The sequence below is a fragment of the Gavia stellata genome, chromosome 5 (assembly GCF_030936135.1).
Source record: "Gavia stellata isolate bGavSte3 chromosome 5, bGavSte3.hap2, whole genome shotgun sequence".
Lineage (NCBI taxonomy): Eukaryota > Metazoa > Chordata > Aves > Gaviiformes > Gaviidae > Gavia > Gavia stellata.
In genome coordinates, this window is record NC_082598.1 from 13085527 (window position 1) to 13109589 (window position 24063).

Here is a 24063-nt window from a genome sequence, read left to right on the forward strand (position 1 = left end):
TGGGCAAAAACGTTTGCATGGATTAACTCTGCTGACCCCTGCAACTTTACACAGGGAAGAATTTGGAGCTAACAAAAAGTATGACTTGATGGGCAACTTGGAGCTAGGCAAAAAAAAAAATTCATATTTCAATCCTATTTAATTTAAAATACATTTATTAAAGGCATTCATCCTAATCCAGCCTCTTAAATTATTTATTGAATATCAAAATACCCTAAATGAGAAAAGCCATTTTAAAACAGTCACCTTCCCGAAGTGAAACGAAGGCGTTACTACACATCTGGCAAAATTCTGCTAGAATTGCTGTTGTCCTGTTGCAAACACAGCCCTTTCTGCTGAGTAACACGGAAGAGAATTTGGTCTTTTTTAAAAAACTCTGTACAGACTATAAAGAAGGTTGATTTTGTTTCCAAATGTTGAGGGTTTACACACACATGCCCCCACCGTAGATTAATATATGCTCTAAACCATCTGTAGAAAATTGAAGACCAAAAGAATCTTTCGTGTCTTTCAGTGTAAAAACTAAATGAATACTTGGAATCATTTCCTCATCTACATTTCCCATTTTCAAAAGGGATGGGTACCATAAATCTGAAATGCAGACAGAGCATTTAAGAAATGAAGAACAAATGTTTTCTAAAAATTTGTGTAAATTATTTCTAATACTTTTAAGATTCCATGAAAGATGCCGTATTTAAAATAAGCTTCCTCTTTCTCTTCAAGAGCAGCACACATAAAACTAAAACTCCATTTAGTTTGATCAAAAAACAGCACAAGATAAACAACATGTGTTTAAAAAGTGGAAAGCAAAAGTATTACTAGAAATGAAACATCATAAGCACTAGAGAAAAAGCCGAAGTATTTTCGCCCTAAAACAGGGAAACATTTTGTGGCCTATTCCAAAGTCAAAGGAAGTCACAGTCAGAGCATACCAAACCTACAGTCTTTAAAGTCTCCAAAACAATAAAAATACTTATCATCAGTCATCAGCATTTTGTTTAAATCCACAAATGAATTGGCACTTTGGTACAGTTGAAAGCATTTGTTAATAAATTAATATAATCACCAGTTATCCTTTTAACAAATTGTACTGCATCAACTAGGAAGCCTTTTCCCTTCTCCTGACAGAGCAGCTCCACACGCCCTGATCAAGTTACAGAAATTGCATGTAAGTGCTCAACAGATCTTACTGTTCCAGGGAGCAATCTACAAAATCCTAACTTTCATTAGTAGGTTTCATGAAATATTTTCATGTCTTTAGACCCTCTGTTACTCCCATTGTGATTACAGTTGCTGATACGTTAGCGTATTAAATGCACACACCCCTGAACATCAGAAGAAAACTCATGTATGAACTCTGCTTTGTTCAAGAAGTGTTTGTTGCGAGCCACGGAGATTTTCACTTTAGGGCTTTATTTTGTTGCGACGATTCTGTGCATTTCACAAAAGCTGGGTAATAGCTTAATACCAACGTGCAATGCCAATTTGATGACTGACGAGAAAAAATAGCGTGTGTTTGGAATCAAATACCATCACCGGAGACCTCCCAAATCATGCGTAGAGTCATTTGGGACACGCATCATGATTTCTTCAGCTATTTTCCATCCACTCCATGAAGCGCAGGATTGAGAGATGTGAACATTTAACACACTTTCAGTTTTTTCTTACAACCTCTGATATGGCCACCCCCATTCTTTATTATTCTAGTATGTGCAGAAACCGTGCATTGACTGAAAACCATTTGTGGTGACTTAATTCATGGATGGATTCTATTCCATCCTGCTCCGATCTGTTCTACATCCACAAACTGCTGAAGACATTCAACACCTTTTACCTCTCACTGATTTACCTCCAAGGAGAAGCTACTCAGCGAGGTATTCAGGAACTGTCAATATAAGACTTTAGCTTTTCTCTGATTTATTCACTTGCTATAAAAGCCTATCAAGTTTCTAAACACTCAAACACAGGAGTTCCAGCAACACAGAGAAAATAAATTCCATCTTTGACCTTTTTAAACTGCTCTTATAGCATCACTCTAAGACTGAATTTATTTTTCTGCTCAATATATTCCATTCAAGGGCTGCAAGGCATTAGCTAGGATTAAAATCAGGTCAACAGCACTAAGAATAAATAGCACTTTAACCTGAAGAATACAAAGGCACCAAAACACCCAAAAATGGCCATAACCAATCTGTTTGCTCTGAGATTTAATATTCTCAGTGACAAGTCAATGTTCCTCTTGTGGTCTTTATGAGGAGTAATGATGAACACCATTTAAAAGATAGATATTTCATAAAGAACATGATGAGGTCATCACCAGCTTTAAAGGTGAAATTACATTACTGTTATTCATGATAATGCCCACGGGCTCCGATCACAACCAGGGCACCACTGTGCTAATTCTTTTACAAAGAACAGGACATAAGTGGAGCCACCACACAAAAATATATTAAATATATAGATATAGATAGAAGAAAATGGGACAGGGCATCAGGGCCACAGTCTCTCTCATAAGAATGTGGGTCCATATAGTTGATCAACCCATTTACTTACCTGCCCACAACAAACACCCCTTTTAAATTAGTTCCTCCCTTGCAGGTAGTATGTCTGTATGTTAGATGTACATGACACCATCTAGGCAAGTAGGGATGTCACAGAGAATAGCTGCACATAGAAAACCTCATCAATGAGGACAGACACGTATAGTATCTCCAGTTAGGTCCATCTCGAGTCAAGGTGGCTAAACTATATAAAATATGTAACACTTTTCCGCCTTCTCCACCAGATCTCTAAATATGGATATGCCATATGAATATCCCAATTATGGATGCATGGATGTCCCAATGCATCATCTGCAAATATTAATTGCTATTTCAGCAGAATAAAGTCTATCACAAGAACTATTGTTCTGGTTGTCAATGGAGTTAGATGAAGATCTCCTGACCTAAAGCATGAGGTCTACAATAGATGCTGAAGAACTAAATCCACTTGCTGGTAGCTCAAGCAGACCTGAACTATTGGTAGATAAAGCACCGTGGCAAGAAATGCAACATATTCTTGGCAGCAAGTCACACCAAGTTGTGGGGTTTATTTGGGCTCTTACAGAAAGTGAATGCACAGCTCTGTACCATATAGACATCTACCAGTGCCCTCTACTGGCTGTCATCACAAAAAATAAACAGCGATTAATAAGAGGTTGAGTCAGATTCCTTCTCGCATCAGTTACTTTATGCTGACTTGTCAGGTGGAGGTCTGTCATTTTAGTATTGAAGAACTTAGATGATGTTCTTCATGGTGCATGTCTGTGGTTATCCAGCAACAGACATATTAGCTTGTGATTGACTGTAGGTAATCATGTGGTTTTTTGAGTGAGCTATGCATGCGCTATGCTTCTAAATCTAACAACTATTCTGCTGGCCCTGTTTTCAGTAAATGCATGGTTGCTTCCTCTCTGTTGTGTTTTCCTTGGACATTCAATATAACGTCTCAATGATAAAAACCAACACTAGGGAGGCAGTCCGGTCTAGTGGCCAGGAAAACATGCCCTGGAGCCTGGGTTCTGTTCCCTCTGCCCCCGCCTCACCAGCTGCTCGGCTGATACGCATTATTTACATTACAGCAGCATCTGGAGACCTCAGGACCGGGGCAGGGTGAGGGCACCACTATGGTATGAACTGCAACAAAAAACAAGATTGGCCTTCCTAGGTAATGAGATACAAAAGAAAGATGAAATATATTGTAATAGGGAGCCAGAAGTACCATGTCATTAATCTATGTTCCAGTTTCCCCATCTGTAAAGCACTTCGGGATGTTCACATGAAAGATGAACATGGATTTTTAAACACTGGTATTACATTAAATGGGGCGGGGGGGTTGATACATTTTTCCCACATTAGGTTTTTTCCACTGAAACAGGTAAGACGGAAACCTTCTATAGACTGTGTTTCCATGATTACAAGATACAGGACTGTGCAATACATTAATTAAATGTTTGCTTTATGACTAGCAGTAAAAAAACCACGTCTGATGATACCTTCATCCTTGGTGCTTTGCTCATCCATAGTTGCAAATGATCACTCTTGTAAGTGAGATTCAGGGACAGGACTTCCACACAAGGGGGTTGCTACTTAAAGAGATGCCCATTGAGCTGACAGGAGAAAAAAACCTCGGAAGTTTAAAAAATAAAAATATCACAGCAGGTCTTCTTATTTTTATTTCGCCCCCTGCAGCGGCTGCTTTCTAGGCATGTGTGTCCGCAGTTCCCTTGTCTTGCCTGCACACACACAAAACTAGCTTTAACGCAAAAATTCAATCCTCAGCATCAGGCTGTCATCGCGCTAAAATGAAACTGTTCTTTTTTAACCACAGGAAGCTTTTTTATGACTCGTTCCCCCAATAAAGCCATCACCCCATGCTAACGAGGTGCCATGAGATAGCTCACATGGTCAAGCGGAAGCACTGCTCCTCGGGCTGAGCAGGTGGAGCGCAAAGAGGCTGAGTGCAGCTCAACCTGCCTGCTCCCTCCTACGCAGGGAGAAGTCACCTCCTCCTGACCCCGTTCTTTGAGCAAAATTAAGACACTCTGCACTGGAATGCAGTGCTACAGGCAAACATGCCCTAAGGAAATGTGAAGAGCTATTAAAATGAGTAAAGCCTTGCAGGATGAGGCCCTGTCTCTATCTTTCCCTGATATTCTTATTTCCAGTTCTCAAAAGCTGTGTCACTGCCAGACCTCAAAAATGCAACTTCCACATCACTGATGTTCAAATGAAGGGGCTTGTGGGTTTTATTTCGTTAACTAAAATGAATACACTTTAAGCTAAAATTTAATTTGCCACTTATTTGAAGTTTGTTAACATGTTCCTAAACACAGGTTGAAAAAACACTCTGCTGCAGTTTAATTTTATTTAATTTTTTTAAAATTCTCTCAACAAGATTCCTAAAGGGTAGCTAGACTTGAAAAGGATAAAATCCTACATTATCAAAAACACAAAGAATAGAATTAAGGGGAGTTACTCAGTTAGGTACAGTGGCAGCTCTGGGGTTCTTTTAGCTGGTGGAGCTCTCCGCAGAAGACTTTGCGTCTTCTGCAAAGCGTGCGTATGCATGCATACATAAAGCAACAGAGTTTTAAGAGAACAGTGTCCTACCAAACAAGGTCAATTTTCATCAATGTTATGAAGATAATATTATGAAAAAAATACAATATTTGGATGTAATATGCTGGAAAACATAAAATACGGCAATGATCTTTAATAGACCTTGTAACAGTTTCCCATGTGCTACTTTGGCACAGCCTGCATCTTGTCTGTCTCTGTGAGCTTGGGAATAGCCACCAAAATCCCCACCAAGGGCTAGCATCACAGTAGTACACATGCGTTCCATGCTTAGCACAGCAGAGAAATAAGAGTGAAAGATTTTACCAAGGGTTATAAAGGTCTGGTAGGGACGGACCCCACTTTTTCCAAGATAAGAGCCACACCAATGAGGAAGTTAATCCATCTGGCTTGATGGACCATGTCTTGTAATCATCCACAAGAAATGCTGCTGCTCTGTCCACTGTTCAGTTGCAGAACTACTACTACTGCTAAGCTTGAATTTTGTTATTCCAACAATCACATCGGAAATAGGACAGGTATGAACTGCCATAAGTCTGGACTGAAGGGTTGCTGCTGTAAAGCCAAGGCTCCTTAAAATGCTCCTACCCATCTCCTGAACTCTTGCAAGACTGAGTCCATAATTTAGTACAGGTCTAAAATATTGCTTTGATCAGCCCACATGCCCTGGAGACCTCTTCTCTCAAACAGGCATGTTGAACTGCTTAAACCTGACCCGCACGTGACAGCAAAAATGCACCTGAGAACTACTGATTTATGAAGCTAACTGAAGAACTACTTCACTTCTAATACAACAGGCAACCACAACTCTAGATATATGTGCTCTGAGGAAACCGTTCTCAAGTAAGTAAGTAAGTAAGTAAGTAAGTAAGTAAGTAAGTAAGTAAGTAAGTAAGTAAGTATCTCATATACACCTCCTCCAACCCAACAGTTTGTGGTCCCCACTGCCCGTTATTTTATTTGGGACTCAAAACTGCAACGTGTAAACATACTTCTAACTTTATACCCCTGGGATGTCCCAGTCTATTTAATGGGAAACACCAAATTCAGCTGGATGACTTGCAAGTATCACATTATGCATGTGTTTAAAAATGGCAAGATTAGGAGCTGGCAATCCATAATACAGCCTAGAACAATGAATCACCTTCTATCATGTAGTGAAGCTCAACCGACAGGTTCTGTGGGACTGAGGGCAGCAGCAAGTTTTTAGACATAGATATTTGTGTGACGTCTAATACAGAGCCTATGCTTTGTGCCTGTTAATAAATGTGTCCTTGGAAAATCCCTGTGAAGTAGAAAAGTAGTGTTTTCCTGATTTTTCACAGATGGAAAATGGAGACACAGAGAAATTAAAGGGGAGAGGCTGTCTCTAGGGTACGCATGACGCAAACCAGCCAAATCTTTATAGGTCAAAACTGCCACTTTGAATTGCACCTAGCAACAGATGGGAAGCCAGATTCATTCCATTATGTGTCCTTTTCAGTAAGGAGATAGAAAATAACCAGTGTAAAAAATACGCCTTATTTTTGCTGTTATTGTTTGTTAGGCACTGCTAGAACAGAATGTGCCGTGAAGAGGATGGAGGGAAAAGGGCAATTATTGCAGGAGTAACATTTACCTACAGATCTTGTAATCAAGGAGTTGCTTTTTGCACCAGTTTATTCCCAGCAGCTCTGAAATCTCCCATATGAGTAAAGACATTTGGTCTCTAGCCCAGTGTTCGCTTAAAGGCAGTATAAACAGAAAGCTGGCAAAAAGGGAAAAACCATGCTTATCAGGCTGTTGCTGCTCTATCTCTCTCACTGCCTTCCACAGTTTGCAGGGCACATGAAAAGTAAAATAAATACCCAGTTACATTTTGCTTATCATCTGACACATTTCACAAAAAAATAAAGGCATCCACTGAGGGTTTTTTCTTTTTATTTCTGTCTGCTGCTGACAGAAGGGATGCTTAGAATTAGACAGAGATGATAAACTGGTTTTAAATATGTATATATTTAAGAGGTTATCTCAAAGGAAAAAATATTTTTCTGCTGTGGTTGGCTACTATCTTAGCCCTGCTTTAAACATTTATCTGATTAAATCACTGCGTTCCTCAAAAGAGACGGTTCATGAATCCTCAGATTCTTACGGCTAACAAATAATTAAATAGCCCAAAACTCTTCACTTTTAACAGTAAAGTGTTTGACTCATGATGCCTAGCGAAAAACCCAGCAGGTTCAGCATGCCCCCCCAGCCTGGCTGGGGCAATGCACTCTCACGCAGCAGACAGTCCGATGGGATTCTGGCCAACCACCTCAGCTCAGGAATCCCGCACCACTTCAAGGAGCCCCTGCAAACAGCATACAGGCAGATTCATCATGGAGCCACAATGACAGCCAGGACAACAGGCATTAACACTGCAGAAATTACAGCGAGACGAATTAAGGACATCGGCTTTTGTTTGGTATTACCTGGGTTTATAGACCTTGGGAAAAGCATCAGCTTTTTAAAACTACTTCTCATTGGAGATTGCATGGTTTGAGAGCCTGTTTTTAAAGCCATGGTGGTGACCACGGTTCAGACAGCAGTACGAATGCTCCAAGAATTAGACGAGTATTTGCTAATATTTACAGTTCTTTGGCATCCAGGTGTCTCACAGCATTTTAGAGACATTCGTGAGAGGAATTTCTAGAAATTGTAAATCACACAGGTGATGGCAAACAGAGACAAACAGGTATAGAGAAGTTAAATGACTTCCATGAGGTTGGTTGAACATCTGAAAGTCAAAGTCAAGTCCTTTACACTCCACTTCAATGTGTTTTTATTTCTTAGTAATTTAAAAGTCCTGTCCGTTCATTCGGCGGTACAGCAGTATCAAACACTATGTGCCAGCAACTGCTGCTATTGTTTCACTGGCATTTTTATTTTAGCATTTTGTATAGCATAACCTGTCAAATTGCAGGGGAGGTAGGAATGCACCTAGTACTTTCTAAGATGAATCGCAAGTAATTAAATCATTTCTACATATACCCAAAAGTAGGAGGGAAAATTACTTTTAAAATAATATTAGATTAATTCAATCTGGAACAAGCCATGTAAGGGAGGAGTAATACGACTTCTCATCACTTTACACACATTCTCAACAATAAGCGAAGGACAGCTGTCATACTGATGGAAAACCAGAACGATTAACATGAGATGACCACAATGACATTTTCTATCCAAAGAAACCTCTGATGTCAACCAATTTACAGTCACGCTAACCTATTTAAAACTCTTCACATTTATAAACATAATGGTCTGCATGTGTTAGAAACACCAACTATTGATTTGAGATGCTAGTAGTCTTTCACAGTGCCTCTTTTCCCTGACAGTGTGAAAAGAGGTGGCTGATACAACCGCTGTAACTTCAGTTACCTGTGAGGACATAATTCTAGATGCACGCTGCCTTCAGAGTGAAAAACGTACACCATTTCTTAGGCTCCAACCAATCCTGGTTTTAACATGACAGGAGAAGGCTAAAAAATCTGCAAGCTGATCCGAGTGAGATACAAACTCAGGTACCCTTCAGAAATCGGTGGGAGGAGGGGAAGATCTTTAACTGAATTAATTTAGTTAAAAATAACCCGCTAGTATGTAGTTGATGGAGGTGAGCACTAATAAGCCCCATGAGAATTAAAAAGGCTTGAAGTCAAGGATCATGGTTTATCTGACATGGCAGAACGCCTGCCTGCCTGCTCTAGAAGGAGCTTAGCCAAATCTGTACATCTGATTCAATTTCCTAACAGGTACTACTGAGAACCTTACAAATTAATTACAAGATAATAAAAATTTTAGCTCCATGAAGGAAATGATGCCTTAGGTGTTATCAAGATCTCTTACATCCAGCATCAGTTCAATGTAGCAGCCAGGAAAGGATCTGCAGGAAAACACAGAAGAAAAATTGGGGGAAATTTCTTACAGCATCTGGACTTTTAAAAGTGACCAGCCCAACTCATAAATTGTAACATCCCAAACAAATTTTAATCATTCTTCCCTTGTATGAGCTCTCCTTACTTGTAGCTAATTAAAAAATAGCGTCCCAGATTGCCTGCCCTTGTAATACCATCCTAAGAAAAAAAAAAAAAAAAGAGAATGATAAAATTGCTCAACACTTCTGGAAATTACCTCTCCAAATGTTGCCTCTGAGTGCAAATACGGACAGAACAGAAATAAAGTCAAGTCAAAATAGACAAGCCAGGTCACTGGGAAATAACTTTTCTCCTTACATTACTATGTAAACATATAATGGAGGGAATCTAACACCTGGAGATCACAGTGAAAAGCCTAACAGAGGTGGAGTATAGTCAACGATTCCCAGAATTTGTGTCAAAGAAAGAATGCAACATTTGTTTCCATCCCAAGTGAACAGATTCTGGAGTTGTCCCCACTTCAATCCATTAAAAAACTTGTAATAAAAATACATTTTAGACTACTAAAATGTCTTAACGAATCTATGCAAGAGTGGAATTTTTCCATGTTTGCTCTTATTTAATCAAGTGGAAAATTTCATTTCACTGAAGTTTACTCTGTATAATTTCATCAATGCACAGCAGTAGCAAGTAACTTAAGCATATGTGTTTCACAGATCTTAATCTTTACAATGTAGTTTTTAAATCTGCCACTTTCCTATTTTGAGGGTCCTAACAACAGAGAGCATTCATTCAGTCCTTTCCCAACCAAGCAAAACACTCACTGGGATTTCCTTTTCAAGCCTGCTAATTGAAAACATTCTGCAGCTTATTAGTCACTATACAGATTATCTGCTGACATGCAAACTCTCACTCATTCCAGACTTGTTAATTAACACGTAATTACTGATCCCACAGAGACTGGACTGCAGGTGTGATGCTCTGGGTCCTGCTCTAATAACCGTTCCTCTTGGATGCCGGCACAGATGGAATACACAGGAATTGCATTTTCCCAGAACACCATCCCACCCTCCCCAAAAGTGCTCAGGCTCTGTTTTGGTTTTAGCACAGGTTTGGGTTTTTTGTCTGGGTTCATTATGTCCGACATCCACCCACAACCTATCACAGAAAAGCAACAAAAATCTGTGCCCTCCCATCAGCCTGGCTCTGCAGGAGCTGGCCCAGGGCAGCTGTTCTGCATGGTGAATTTGAATAGGAAGACCTAGAGGCAAAGAATGGCAAAGAATGAAGGAGAGAATAGCAAGAAGAGAGACGGATATGTCCAGTCATTTTTGTGACGACCTAAATGATGATCTCACCTCTTGGTTTATTCAATGCAAGGCGATAGTCAAGTCTTTCACACACCATAAATCTTGCCATTAAAATACTACATTCCATTCAATCACTCTCATACGAAGCCTCATGGTACCATAGCTATTCCTTCTAAGTATTCTTTGGATAATGGGATGTTCAAGAAGAAACCTTTTTCAAATCTCTTTACACTGAATTTCCTTTAAGACTTGAAATGTTTTAGAAGAGTCTTTGCTCAAGCAAGGGAAAAACATTACCAAACAGTACAAGTAAGAGTATAAAGGCACTACCCATGGAAAGTTAGGTCAGATGAAATCACTTACAAGTTTATAATTCCTTATTAGCAAGGGTGTACTGGTCATGGGATACGGTCGAGAACCAAAGCCAGAAGGAACTTTATTAAGCAAAGTACCTTTGCAAGGGATAAGTGTACCCAAATTTAAAACAATTAGGAAACTGGATTGTTAAAAGCATGTAGAGTTTGCACATAATTCTATTCTCACTGAAGTCAGAGGTAAAACTACCTTTGATGCCCCAATGGGAGCAGACCATACTAGACAGTTTTGAAAACTCCATCCTACATATATAGGGATTAAAACCAAACAATTTCCATACCCCTGAGACAGAATCTCTGATATAAACATGACCAGAAATCATGAAAATTACCACCTCAGATGGAATCCCAAAATTTGTTGCACTGTTGTTCCTTATAAACCACTCAATATGAACACGACAAATGAGCTTTCTATAATCTTTCAGTACAATATCAGAGGAAGCAAAGGATTTAACTGTTCTAGGTAGCAGCCACATTCAGTTTCAAAGCTCCAGTTTCAGTTACTGGATTTCAACAAGAACTAAACCTTTGTAACAAGAACACTGTGCCATTATTAGGACCTTCCGGACCTGCATCGACTCATCTTTCTATGCATTCGCTGTCAATTCACTGTCAACTACACTGTTAGTTTATGAACCTTTTTAGAAGGAAATGGGTAAGAAAGATGGTGCCAATACAAATTGGTTAAGAGAGTCACTAATTACATCTGGAAAGGGACTTCTGGAATTAATGAGTCTTTTTTATGAGATAGAAAATACTATCTGGGAAGTGGCTGTACATTGGCATCAGAGGAGAGAGCAACTGTCTGGAGCAAAGGCGCAGAACCTGCCAACAGGAGGAGATGGAAAACTCCTCTGTGATAGATGATTCTGAGATTGTCAGAGCCGGGGTATTAAACTGGAACAGAAGTAGTTACTTTTATTAAACACGGCACATTAAAGACCAACAATACCTCAGCAGCCATGGAACCAGTAGAGAAAACTGTAGCAATGTCAGTCTTTCTGTATCAGAGCAGCAATATGTCTCTACTGGGTCTTGCATATGGACATTACAGGACACACCATTTGAAGTCACTGGCTTCAAAAGACTTGACATGCAAAGACTAAGCAATGATATAGGTCACTGCTCAGTTATCATATGGCAGCAACCTTTTGAAACTTGATGATTCTCGGCAAACTGTTTGCCCAAGCACCGGGTCCATGGTCACTACCTGACCCTGACCTTGCCAACTGCTCTCTCTACTAGGGATTTGCCCAAGAAGGGCCTGTTGACAAACCTCCTGTCAGTAGAAGTTTTAGAACAGACTCCATGCCATATACTTCACACAACTGAATTTGCTGGTATCAATGGACATGTGATGCACTGTAGGGAAGTTTATGCACTGGAATTTTATGATAATTTCTACTTTGGCTGTAAGAAAGACTTTTTATGCAACTCAGTAACTAAACTGAAAAGAAAACTAAAATTTCTGAAAAAGGGAAATGTAAGATAGTTGTTGACAAAGTGATGATACTTATATAATCGGTGATTAAGGTGATGTACTCAGCTTGACAGTAGACACTTTCTGTGAACCATTCCACGACAGTCAGCTGAAAATACTGCCTACAAAGTAGAAGTCGGAGCAAAATCCAGTTCTTCAAGAGTTAACGTAACTCTATAAGTATGAAGCAAATTCTGCTTCTGACCCTGTCTGTGATACATCAGTCTTCATCATCTTTAAGTGGCCTGACCTCTTCCTCCTAGCAGAATGATGAAAGACAGCTATTAAAGCTACTCAATTTCAGATCTCAGCTTCTAGGAAAGAGGCAGTTGTCACCCTTTCTGAATAAGAAAACATGGAAAAGAATTACCAGAAAGAGTCACATTCAACCACATCTATAAAAGGGTTCAAAGACTTTTTCACACCTGGGTAACATTGGAAAAGGCTTGTCAGGTGAGCAACAGCACCTCAGAGTGCCACTGAGAGGCTTCCAGCCTCTAGTTTGCTGCTGAAAAACTAGGACAAGAAATGGTGAAGGGAAACAAGTCAGGTGCAGCTCTATTTCTCTTTACTTCACTGACACCGTTATTCACAGGCTCTGGCCTGAAAGGCCTCCTCTACACTTCCAACTCCAACACTCACATAGCTTTTTATAACCATTCTCCTATCTGAATTTAGTTTCAAATAATATCAAAATAAGCTGATCAGCCTTTTGGAAAGATGACAAAGAGACTGTCTACCAACAAACAGAATCACATAATGACATTTGAAGCACACACTCTTAAACCTGTGCTTTCAGGTCATATCTTGGACCCTTTCTCCTGTAGACTATAATGCTAATATAACAAGTATCCCTTGGAAGAGGAGGAAAAGAGATGACACCAAAAAGAAAATGCAAGCACATTTCTGCCTTCTAAAATAAGGCCAGAGAAGAACTGAGCTGGAAGTGAAACGGATATGGAGGCTCCTCAAGTCAAATTACTTTTGTAAGTGAAAAGAAGAAAAACCCGAGTAAAGGATTGATTAGAAATTATTAGTTCTTTATTCTTCTATCATCTATTTCTCATTTGTTAACGTCAGAAAAATAAGTGTGTTATATTGTTTACGTGGACTTTTTTTTCCTGAGATGATATTCACCTCTGGAAAAGTTATGCTGAAGCTTGGTCAGTCTGGTGTTTCTGCTCAATAATTAATGGAAGGAAGTGAAATCTGTAAAGACAAAAAATACCCCCAAACCTCTCCTTTACCCAGGCTGGGGTTGTTACCTAATCTGTTGTTCATAAGACAGAGAGGCTTGCCTTAATTAGGTACTGTTTCAGTCTTAATATTTACAGATGACTACAATATCACAGAAATATCAATCTTAAATACACAATTCTGACTCATTCCAAGACACTTCCCAACTGTGTGTGCTCACTCAATGCGTTCCACAGGAGAGCTGTCCTTTTAAACTAGTGCAGTACACAGACGTTATTACAGAGTCTACGAACATGGTGACAGTAATAATGAATTGAAATTTACATCAAATGTAATCTCATTAATTGTCTGATCATATCTGAGTTTGACTATTTAAATGCATTAATAAAAAATATTCTATTCCATGACATTAAAGATCCTATCTTGGTTAATTTCCTAAAAAATAACATTCCAGCTTACTACTTCATTTTCATTTCATGTATCATCTTAAACACGTAGTACTTGGATTTGGAAAGAAGTTTAATCAAAGAAATGGAAAACCTGAGCGTTGCCCTAAACTCTTCAAGTCTCAAAAGAATGCTCTAGATTTCTACTTACTTGCTTCCCCATACACTGATAGACAAGACAGCAGAGACCCAGATGGACAGAGATGACTGACAGAGTGGCAGCGTGAAGCCTGCTGTCCTCAGGCTATTAACAGAGCTGGTCCAGCGCGCCCAACCATGAGCCTCTGAACTCATCTGAAGAGTCTTCCAAAAGAAGAGAGCTTGGTTTGGCTCCCACAGCTGGTGCGCCATCAGATTGCCATGGCTTTGTAAGGCAAGATAAAAGCATGTGCAGGAAGAATTATACTAAGGTCTTAATGCCTACTTCATACCACCCAACCACCTGGGAAAATAACAATACTCTACACCAGCTTGGGCTGTATGTAACTAAAATGACTGGACTCAGGTCAATGGGAGGATGCCTGCAGTCCTGACATCATGATTTCTTACTCTTTTTCAAATTAAGCACTGTGTGAACAAGCGCACTTTAAACTACTTTTTGACACTACTGGGAAACAGAGCGTGAGTTGGGAGCACTGTTTCACCTCGCAGAGAGAAACCCAAGTCGAAATACTGGGTTTTAACATCTTTACTCTCTTAGAAGAATTCAGAGGAGATGTTACATCTGTAAATAACAGAAACGCTACCAAATACACAGAGTCTGCATTTCCACCTGCTGACCTGTATTGTACAGACTTCAGTCCCTAAACAATTCTTTCTAACCTGAGTCACTGCTTTGTACAGCTACACAGAGGTGATCACTGTACGTGATTACCTCTCTAGAAGCCCTTCCATTGCAGTATGAGGTATTCTTAAAAAATGTTATTTTTAAATACACAATAATAGCTCAGAATCAATTACAGATTGAGTTAATAACTTTAAGATAAATGGAAAGTATATTATTAATGTAATAGACTTTGGACCATATCTTGAGGGTGCTACAACTAGTCTCACATATTTTATTAAGAGCCTAAACACATGGCTTGTTTTAAAAAAGTGCTCAACCTGTAGCAACTTCCAATGATTTGATTGCAATGAATGGAGCCCTAGAAAGTTCAATATTTTTGAAAAACATCAAGGTATATAATTTAAACTTCTAAACACAGGCCTAATGGAATTTGCAAAGAAAATTCAAATAAATACCTATGTAATTAATTTATGGGATTTGGGGACTACCACAGGAAGAATCCTACTACAGAGTCTTCATTTACAAACTGGTGGCTGTAATCCACTGAGGTTTTTTAACGCACTAGGAAAAACAGAGAAACACTTACCCCTATGCACTATTCATTATCGTCTCAAGTTCACGTCACCACAACTCTGTTATCCTTATGCACCCTCTTAGCCCACAGCCAGGTAATCCCATGGAGCTCAAACCTCTTACACTAAGATTTAAGGTAGATTATGTTGCTGGGCTTTCACGGCTGTGCCTCAGATGATGCATGGTAATTTATTAAGCTATAATAAACTGATTACAAGTCTGAGCCCTAAGTTTCTGCTGAAGATATGGGCACTTCACCGAGTCATGGAGTTACAATCACTTAAGAAGTTACCACTTACCAACCGTACTGTGTGGGTATTTATATTAAGCATCACTGCAGGCAGTTTAAATCAATTTGCTTTACCTTCCAATTAGAGTCATTCCATACTCAGTTGTGTCCATACCATAAATAATGTACTTTCAAACTGCATTACTGAACCCCGTTCAGTTGCCCTTAAAAAATAAATCTGACTCAGGTAGGTTTAATTTCCATAAATAAGCATTCAAATGCAAATTAAATTGATGTAACTGGTTTTAAAAAAAATACACAGTTGTGCATGGAAGAATATGCATCCATTTAAATACATCCGTTTCTTTTTACCCATTCTCAACTAAAAGTAAATTTCAAACAAAATTTAGAAGTACTTAAACTGTTAGATAAATAGAGCAGAGCTCTAAAATACCCAATTAGTTTCACATAGCTTCTTGGATCTTTAAGGATTAACAACCATAATAATTATCAAAGAGTCAAACAGCAACTATCCACGTTATTCTTTAAATCATATTATTTTATATACAACTTTATAGGAGAACCTTCATTATACTAACATAGGAGATGAAAACTAATCCAGCCAGGAAACATTGAATTAAATTTAAAAATCCTTCAGGAACTGCCTGTTAGTGATTTGCTGTAAGGTTTATATACAACACGCCATTCCACTATTTTGATAGTACAAGCAGCAAATCTACAATTTTAAATTGGTACACCTGCAAATAAACCAGGAAAGCTACATATTTTTACGAGAGCCTGTGGATTTCTGCTCCACAAGTACTGACGATACAGTAAAAAGTGATTGGTGCCAGAGCTACTTGTCCGTAAATTTACATTTGTTATCATTGTAGAAGTAAAAGACTAAACCTAGAGAAAGTATAGGCAATCCATGACTTTCACAAGACACCTGAACATCTGCTCTTTTCTAGAACAGCTTTTATCAGCTGTAGAACTGGAAACATGAAAAGAACCAAGAACTCTCTAACTTTCTATGTGAACTATCACAATATCATAGCAGTGGTACCTGGCAGCACTTCTCAACTGGACGCTGCAGTCAGCACTAGTAAGAAAAGTTCCATAAGGGAGAATTTGGAAAATGAAATGTTTGTTATTTATTTAGCACCTGTGTAAACAGCAATTGATGCTTCATCAACACAAATGTCCAGAGTCAAAGCTGAATTTATCCAGTAGCATCCAAATGCTGCAGATTGTCTTATGTATATTACAAATGATTACGAAACAAAAATCATTGTCATTTAAAAACCTTCCTCTGGTGGAAAGGAAGAATGACAGAAGTCTGCACACAATATAACTAATATATGCCTTATTCTTTTCAGAATCAAGGCATAAAGTTAGAGATTTAGAAAGTATTCAGATTTTATAATATTTAAACATGGTTTTGAGCTGTTAATCTGTTGTACCTAATCTTGCCTCTCTGTAAAACAAGGACCATAATTGATGAACTGCAAGTGAGCCTACCATTTGGAAATTATTTTAAATGTTATCCAATCACTAAAGATTATAATAGAGCAGCACATATTTCATTATGTTAGTCTAGATCCTGGTTGACAGGATACCAAGCAAAGACTGCCTGCTTTATCAGACAAAGCAGGATAGTATCTCCTGGATTTTGGCAGGAGATGAGTCCAGAGTTCTTGGAGTATAAAGCTATTTGCAAAGCATCTGCAAGAATCCTACAGACTGCAAATTAAAAAGCCTGACTTTTTCAGCTCTCCAGAATCCAATAAAACATTGCACGCTAGTAAAAGAGGAACCAAAACATGTATATTATCTAAATCATTTCTATCTCTCCTCAAGCTGTGTGGACACTTAAGTCCATAATTTGGGTCAATACTTCATTATTCTATGAAATTAGAACCTAAAATGTTAACCCAAAATCAGAGGAATTCTAGAATCCAGGTGGAATCATGCCTGAATCCCAAAGATATAATAACGGTGAGGATATAACACAGAGCATGTAGAAAAGGAACAGTTTTCTTTGTACCTGCACAGTCTGTACCTGTCACTCCAGTGTACAGAGGCCTATGAAAAATGTTATTTTTAAGAATTACTCAAGACCCTTGTTTCAGCACTGTCAAAGTTTGCGAAGTAGATGTCCCAAATTACCGAACTCCTAAATGCAGCTACACAGCATTAAAAAACAGAATCTGTTGTGACAGGAGTGCAGAGACTGCAGTGGCATCATCAGCAGGAAACTGTTATTCCCCCCGCCTGCTCCAGAACACATCAGGTAGTCAAGGCAGAGGAAAATGAGTATTGATGAAGCTATGTAACACTTCCTTGAAGTGATGGCAAGTTAGCACACAGGTCCAATCAAGGCTTTCAGCATCCAAAAACAAATCAAAGCAGGGCCCTTAAGGTACTAAATATAGCTCCAAATCTAAACTTTCTGAGAAATATTACTGATATTTGGACCCCTGCCTATCAAGCCACATTTTAACCAACTGCCTCCAGTGTTTTAGTTCACGTCTTTAATTTCTCCTTAAAATGGCTATTACAACAACTACTATCAATGTGACTCCGGCAGTACAAGCCACAGTCTGGTGCTATTAAAAAAATACATTAAACAGGATGATGTACTAGATCACGCTACACACCCTGAAAGCATTTGCTGAGACACTATGGCATTATAGCTTTGAAAACACTCTAGCACGTGCATTCTCACAGACGTATATATTCATGAGCACATATGCATGCACACACTTTGCAATGGCTCCTGTATATAAAAACATGGAGTATTCACACTGTAAGAGAAAAGGACAGCATGAAACACTGAAATTTTTTTAGCAACAGATCAAGTCGAGGAAAAGTGAATGAAGGCAAGAACAACTACATCAAATCTGCAGTGCAGTCACAGCAATTTACACTTGGAAAGCACTACACTGGGCTGCAACTTCATTTTTAAGAAACGTTAGGAGCAGGTAGAACAGCTCAGCAGGCTTGTGGCATAACCCCCCCGTTGTCCCAGCTCCGGCTGCAGCACAGTGCGGTTGGTTGTTACTCCCAGCTGAGTGCCTTCCCTCGCCTTGTTTCACAACCCGCACCTCCTGGAGCATGCGCCTGCTGGCTTGGAGATGGATTTGGTTTGGCATTTTCTGCTGGGCTTGTTCTATTCCAATAGGTACTGAACTTTTGCTACAGCTGTAGTTAAAGTCTCAGGGCATTATGCACATATGATCAGATTGATGATTACAACTGTAAGAGGAAGGAAGAGAAGGAAGAGAATAGAAATCAATGACTTACTGTACCAAGAAAGAACCAATTATTCAGCAAATCTGCTTTTGCTAATTCTGTCACACAACCTCATCTATTAAAGTTCCATCATTATTTGAATTAACTGTTGCTGTCACAGCAATAATACTCACAATCGGCCACTCACATTCTGCAACTTATATTAGAACCAATCTAGTAATACTGCCTGCATCTAATGAACTGGTTTGTAGTTTAATTGTAGTGCTTACCAGATAATTTATTAGACAGCAATAAAGTTTAGATTTACTTCTCATGCAATATTGCTGCATTATTAGAAGATGTATACATGAAGCTACATTTTGCTCTCAATTACACAAGTATAAATCTTGAGCAACTCTACTGAAGTCAATAGTTATTTTAAATTGACATGCAGCTACTTTGCATTTGAAAATCTGTAATAAAAAGCAGAGTTTTGTTCCATGCATGTGCATTACTTAGAGCACTCCAGGTGGTTTCTTCGATAATGATACAGAACATTTTGGTACTGTTGAAATAAATGGCAATCTTGTTACAGAAAGTGGGTTTATAATAATGAAGGAAATAATCTAAATGTTTAGTGCAAGAAGCAGCATTCAGACAATTCCTGGTATACAGTCAAAGATGATTAACTAATAAGAAAAGTTGCTCTCAGAAAGGTAGATTTCATTCACCTTAAAACCAACTCATTGAAGTATTAGCAAGCAGAAGTTGTTGCATTAAAATCTGACTTTGAAATCAGTTGAAGTATTAACAACGCTAACAGTATATTAATGACTGATTTTGGCATACAGATAGGAATAAATACAAACAAATAAGAAAAAATATAATTTAAAAATATAATATTATTTATCAGACTACAATACTATGTGGTTTAGTTTTAAGGCTACACAGGACCCAAACTCCATTGTTTTCACAGTCAAACTGGACAAACTCAAACCACATAACTCGTAAGGCTTCATTTTTTGGTTAGAATAGTGGTGGAATTTTACAGCTGCTTTGATCACATGTAAACATCCAGCAGCTTGCAGTCTTTCACATACCTGACTTCTAACTAAGCAGTGGCATTTATTATTGAAGACTGTGACTCTGATCATATCTCAGTGGTGAAAGCTGAGCAGGGAATTACTGTGAAAGCAAGAGAATTCCTAAATTAGCCTTATAATCCCTCTTTGGGATGTTTGGCTTGGGAAGGCCATAGAAAGCCCAATTCAATTCTCTATCAGCTCTCCTTTCAGTAAAACGGGGATTAGAATACTGACCATTAACTTACATTGTGGGTATTTGGGGAGACTACCTTCTGCATGATTTTTAAGTAACTCAGACCTGTTCAATGGCAGACACAGTCATACAAAACAGATTCATATTTTCAGAGATTTTGCAAAATGTGGGCTCTGTTCCTGGGGATGCAGACCCTGAGCAGATGCAGAATATCTAAGTCCAAATCACTGAATTTCCCCATGCCTATACCCCCTATTTGCAAAAGGGAGATACTAATATTTCCTTCATCTACTGCTAATACTTGTATAGTTAGGCTGCAAACCTATTCAATCACAATGATTTCTCGGTTCATTTCTGTAACAGACAAGGAACTAATTCATGGTGGAACAGGTAAATCCACCAACATAAAAAGAACTAATTAGAAAAATAGTAAAATGGGTTCTTCTAAATGCTGCATGGCATTTTTTAACATTGGGAAAATACAATAAAATGCACTGATTTTAAAAATTTAGGAAGCATGAAACGCCTAGACTTTTAAAAAACATTACACATTCTTTGCCATGGCTTGCTTTTAACTCTCCACTTCAATTTTTAATGAACAAGAGCCTTTTGGCTAGAACACCCCACGAGATCTCAAAGCCCACAGCAGTTTCCATCGTATCAGTAACATCAGCCGAAGCTGTGAAACTTTTGCAGGCAGAATGACTTTGAAGTAGCTGGAGTTCTGGGAGAATCATGGTTTTGAAATAAAATTGGAAATTTTAGAAAGGATAAGCTGAAGAAAAATCTGAATGGCATCCAACCTCTGCCCCAGTCCTTGAAAGTGTGACTTTTATCTCTCAAACATTGTGTTTCCTCTGAAGCTGGCTTTCTCCTCAAACTAGAGTGCCTTCAGATGGGCTGTACGTCTGCCCACATGGCAGGTAAAGAACGGACTGCTGGTTTAACGTGCTTACCTCTACATCAATTTTTATTCCATAGCATTCTTTATGTGTTGGAAATGGCAGAAAGGCCTTGGACAAAATAGGAGGAAAGAAAAATTACAAAAAAAGAGAATTCTAAAATACTTGGTTGGTGGGGGAAGGAATGGCATGGGTAGGTATACACACATTCACACACACACACAAAATCAATACCAACTCATTTACATTTCAAAGCTGTAGCTGATAGGAAACCAGAAAGATTTCTGTCCTGAGGTTTTAAGTCAACCTACTGCAGATTTAGGAGCTCTTTGCCCAGTCAGATCCGAGTTCAGATTTCTGATATATACAAAAGCTCAGGAGCGGGGCTCACCAGCAGAAGAAGAAATGTCTGCCACACCACATCTTCTGTCTGCATATTCACCATGTCAGACTCCCTACCTCTTTAGCCAAATTCCCAAAAGCCTTCAATGTAAATGCCATTTCCTGGTGTCATATAGCAATTAAAGGAGAATTAATGAAAAAAAAATAGATTAATTGACAAAAATAAAACAGATGAGAAAGAAAAGAGAGATAGAAGAAAGTGTGGGAGGTAGGAGGATGTACAGTTCATTTTCACCTCTCAGCATCACTCAACCACATAGGCACACTGAAAAAATGGCAAGGAGGGCACTTGCAGACCACTAAACACAAAAGAAATCTAATGGTGAGGGTCAAAAAGAATTGAAAACTGTGAATTCAGTCTACGCTCCTATCTCCCACCACTGATGAGCTAGAAGTATACCAGCCCTGGTGAGACTATGGTTGGCACATGCTAGTACAGCTAACCTTGCTGGACCTTCACTGGAGAAAATTTATTAGATTGGATTGTAGCTTCAGCTCCCACACATGAGACCACAAAAATTATGTTCATCCATCAATCCCTAAAAGCCACCTATATATTGCATTTGGCAAGCAGCAGCCAAGTATTCAAGAAAACCAGTTATTCATGCCATTCTTGTCTGCCTTGCATTATTATATTGATCTTCCGTGTGAAGTGACCACATGGCTTTGGCATGCTCCAGTCACCAATGATCTGTTGTCAAATCATTTACAAAATGCAATAATCAAAGGTATTATTGATCTTTCTCTCCACACTGAAGGAAAATTCTTTTTGTGTTTTCTTTACTAAACTCCCCCACCTCCTTCTACCTCTCCGTTCAGGCTGCCAACTCCCAGTGTTGATCACAGACAGAAAGCATGCGTTTGGAAATAAGACGCCTAGAGAATGCTGAACGACGCCTTATTTAAAATCTTAACGAAGCTGCAGTTTAGGCTTCACCTAAAGCGTCAAAGCCAAGAAATACATACGGTCAAGTTCCAAAAATCAAGTTAGAACCTGTTATCTGAAATATTTTGGTACCACAGAGACAGCAATGACAACAATATGTCAGCCTTCAAGATAAAAAAGGAAAACAATTCAAGAAACTAAGATAAGGCTTGCACAGGTTTTGGCACCAGTCTGCTCCACATGCATACAAGCTGTATTGCAAGTTACTTAAATACAAGATATTGGTCACTTTTAATATGTCATATCCATAGGGGTTTTTTTATTTCTGGAAGCTTTCTGGGTCAGAATTGTTGGATTTGCTGTCAACTAAAATATAAAGCTATTTAGTGGTAAATAAATCTGCAGCAGCAGCAGACACCCTTTGTGTGACTTTTGCATAAAATCTCTATCTTGATTTGAGCCATATTGAATTTAACTATTTTAATGACAACCGCTCTCACCAGGAGGTCACGCAAGAACGCTTCTCAGTCTGAAGGGAGAGACTGCAGCTGACCTGAGACAATACAGTTTTCTGCATCTCAGCTTCATACTTTAAGGAGGTATCTTCTTTCACACAGTTTACCTGTTAAATATCATGTGAAGATGCCACTCATTTGACTGAAAAAATACACAGCATAAGGCAGGCCTACACTACAAATTTACTAATTTTAATTTAAGTTACTGAAGACCTCTTCAGAGGTTTGGTTGTTTTAATTCAGCCACTAGCTTTTACTCCCTCATAAAAGAGAATGAGTCAAGCACAAAGCAACTAGGTAGCACCCTGTATTCTGCATGTATAATTATCTCTAAACTCAGTGAGTTCAATAAAAGGACTGTGTCAATCAAACCGACCAATACCTCAGCAAATCTGGAAGACCACCACTGAAGTCAGCACCCCTTCTTCTTCACAAGTTTTGTACATGAGTGCAATGTCATGGATCCAGTAGATGTGCAAAGCTTAAGAGAGACACGAGGCAATGGTTGGACTACTGTAAGTGAGATGAGGACTGGGTTCACGGTCCCAGCCTATATATAGTTTTAGTTTTTTATTTTGACAAATATTCCATCTTACCAATAAAGCAAGAACCCCTCCCCTGAAACTGAAAACAGACAAGTGTACTTTTGCAATTATTCTGTGTAGCAAGATGTAATAAAGTAAACATTCAAAAAACCCCAGCATATTACTTACTGCCAAACTAACACTGAACAAACACAGAAACAATGACAGTAGATATGCAATAATTGCTATTTTCTACTCATACCCTTCGTACTAGACTTCTGCCAAAAGTTAATTTTCAAAGCTTAAAATTCTTGAAGAGCCAGAAGCACTTTGGAGAGTTTTCCTACTCCTCTGAATATTGGATTACGCTATGTGCATGCAACTGACCCTGACGACTGAAAAAAACCTATTATTTATGCTTGAGTAAGACCAAAAGTGTATACAGTAAACACTTCTGACAAGATCAGGACTATTCCTGAATAAGCATCAAATGGAACTGGAGTAAAAGGGAGATCTCATCTTCAGCTCTTGTTCAGAGGCTAGTTAACTATCCCTAATCCTTTCCAAGGCAGAGGAAAGCATGAGGACTAGAAAGATCTGGAGTCAAATGCTGGCCCCAATGATTTCAGATGAGTCAACATTTCATCTGACACTGAATATAGGAGATTTATTTTGTAAGCAAACATAAAGAAGGAACAGCACCAAGCGAGTCAAGAAATGCAGCTTCAGAATGTGATTGCTGACAATCAACCTCCTGAGTCTGCAAGACTCTCCAGAGTCCAAAGGTGTTTTATTAACCTTGATCATCCAGCACCTAATACCTAGAGAGGCCCCAGACTGTCCTACGTACAGCACTGGTGTAACACAGGTCAATTCTCAGTGAGAAACAGCCCAGAAAATTGTCAGAAGCACTAAT

General features: G+C 38.8%; 1 protein-coding gene across 1 annotated transcript in view; it reads right to left on the reverse strand.

The window, feature by feature from the left end:
• Positions 1-23083, reverse strand: part of SORCS2 (sortilin related VPS10 domain containing receptor 2) — a 460992-nt gene extending 437909 nt beyond the window's left edge. The window contains 1 exon segment of the mRNA XM_059817647.1: positions 23000-23083. Within this exon segment, the coding sequence (XP_059673630.1) occupies positions 23000-23083 (84 nt within the window).
• Between the last annotated feature and the right edge of the window lie 980 nt (positions 23084-24063).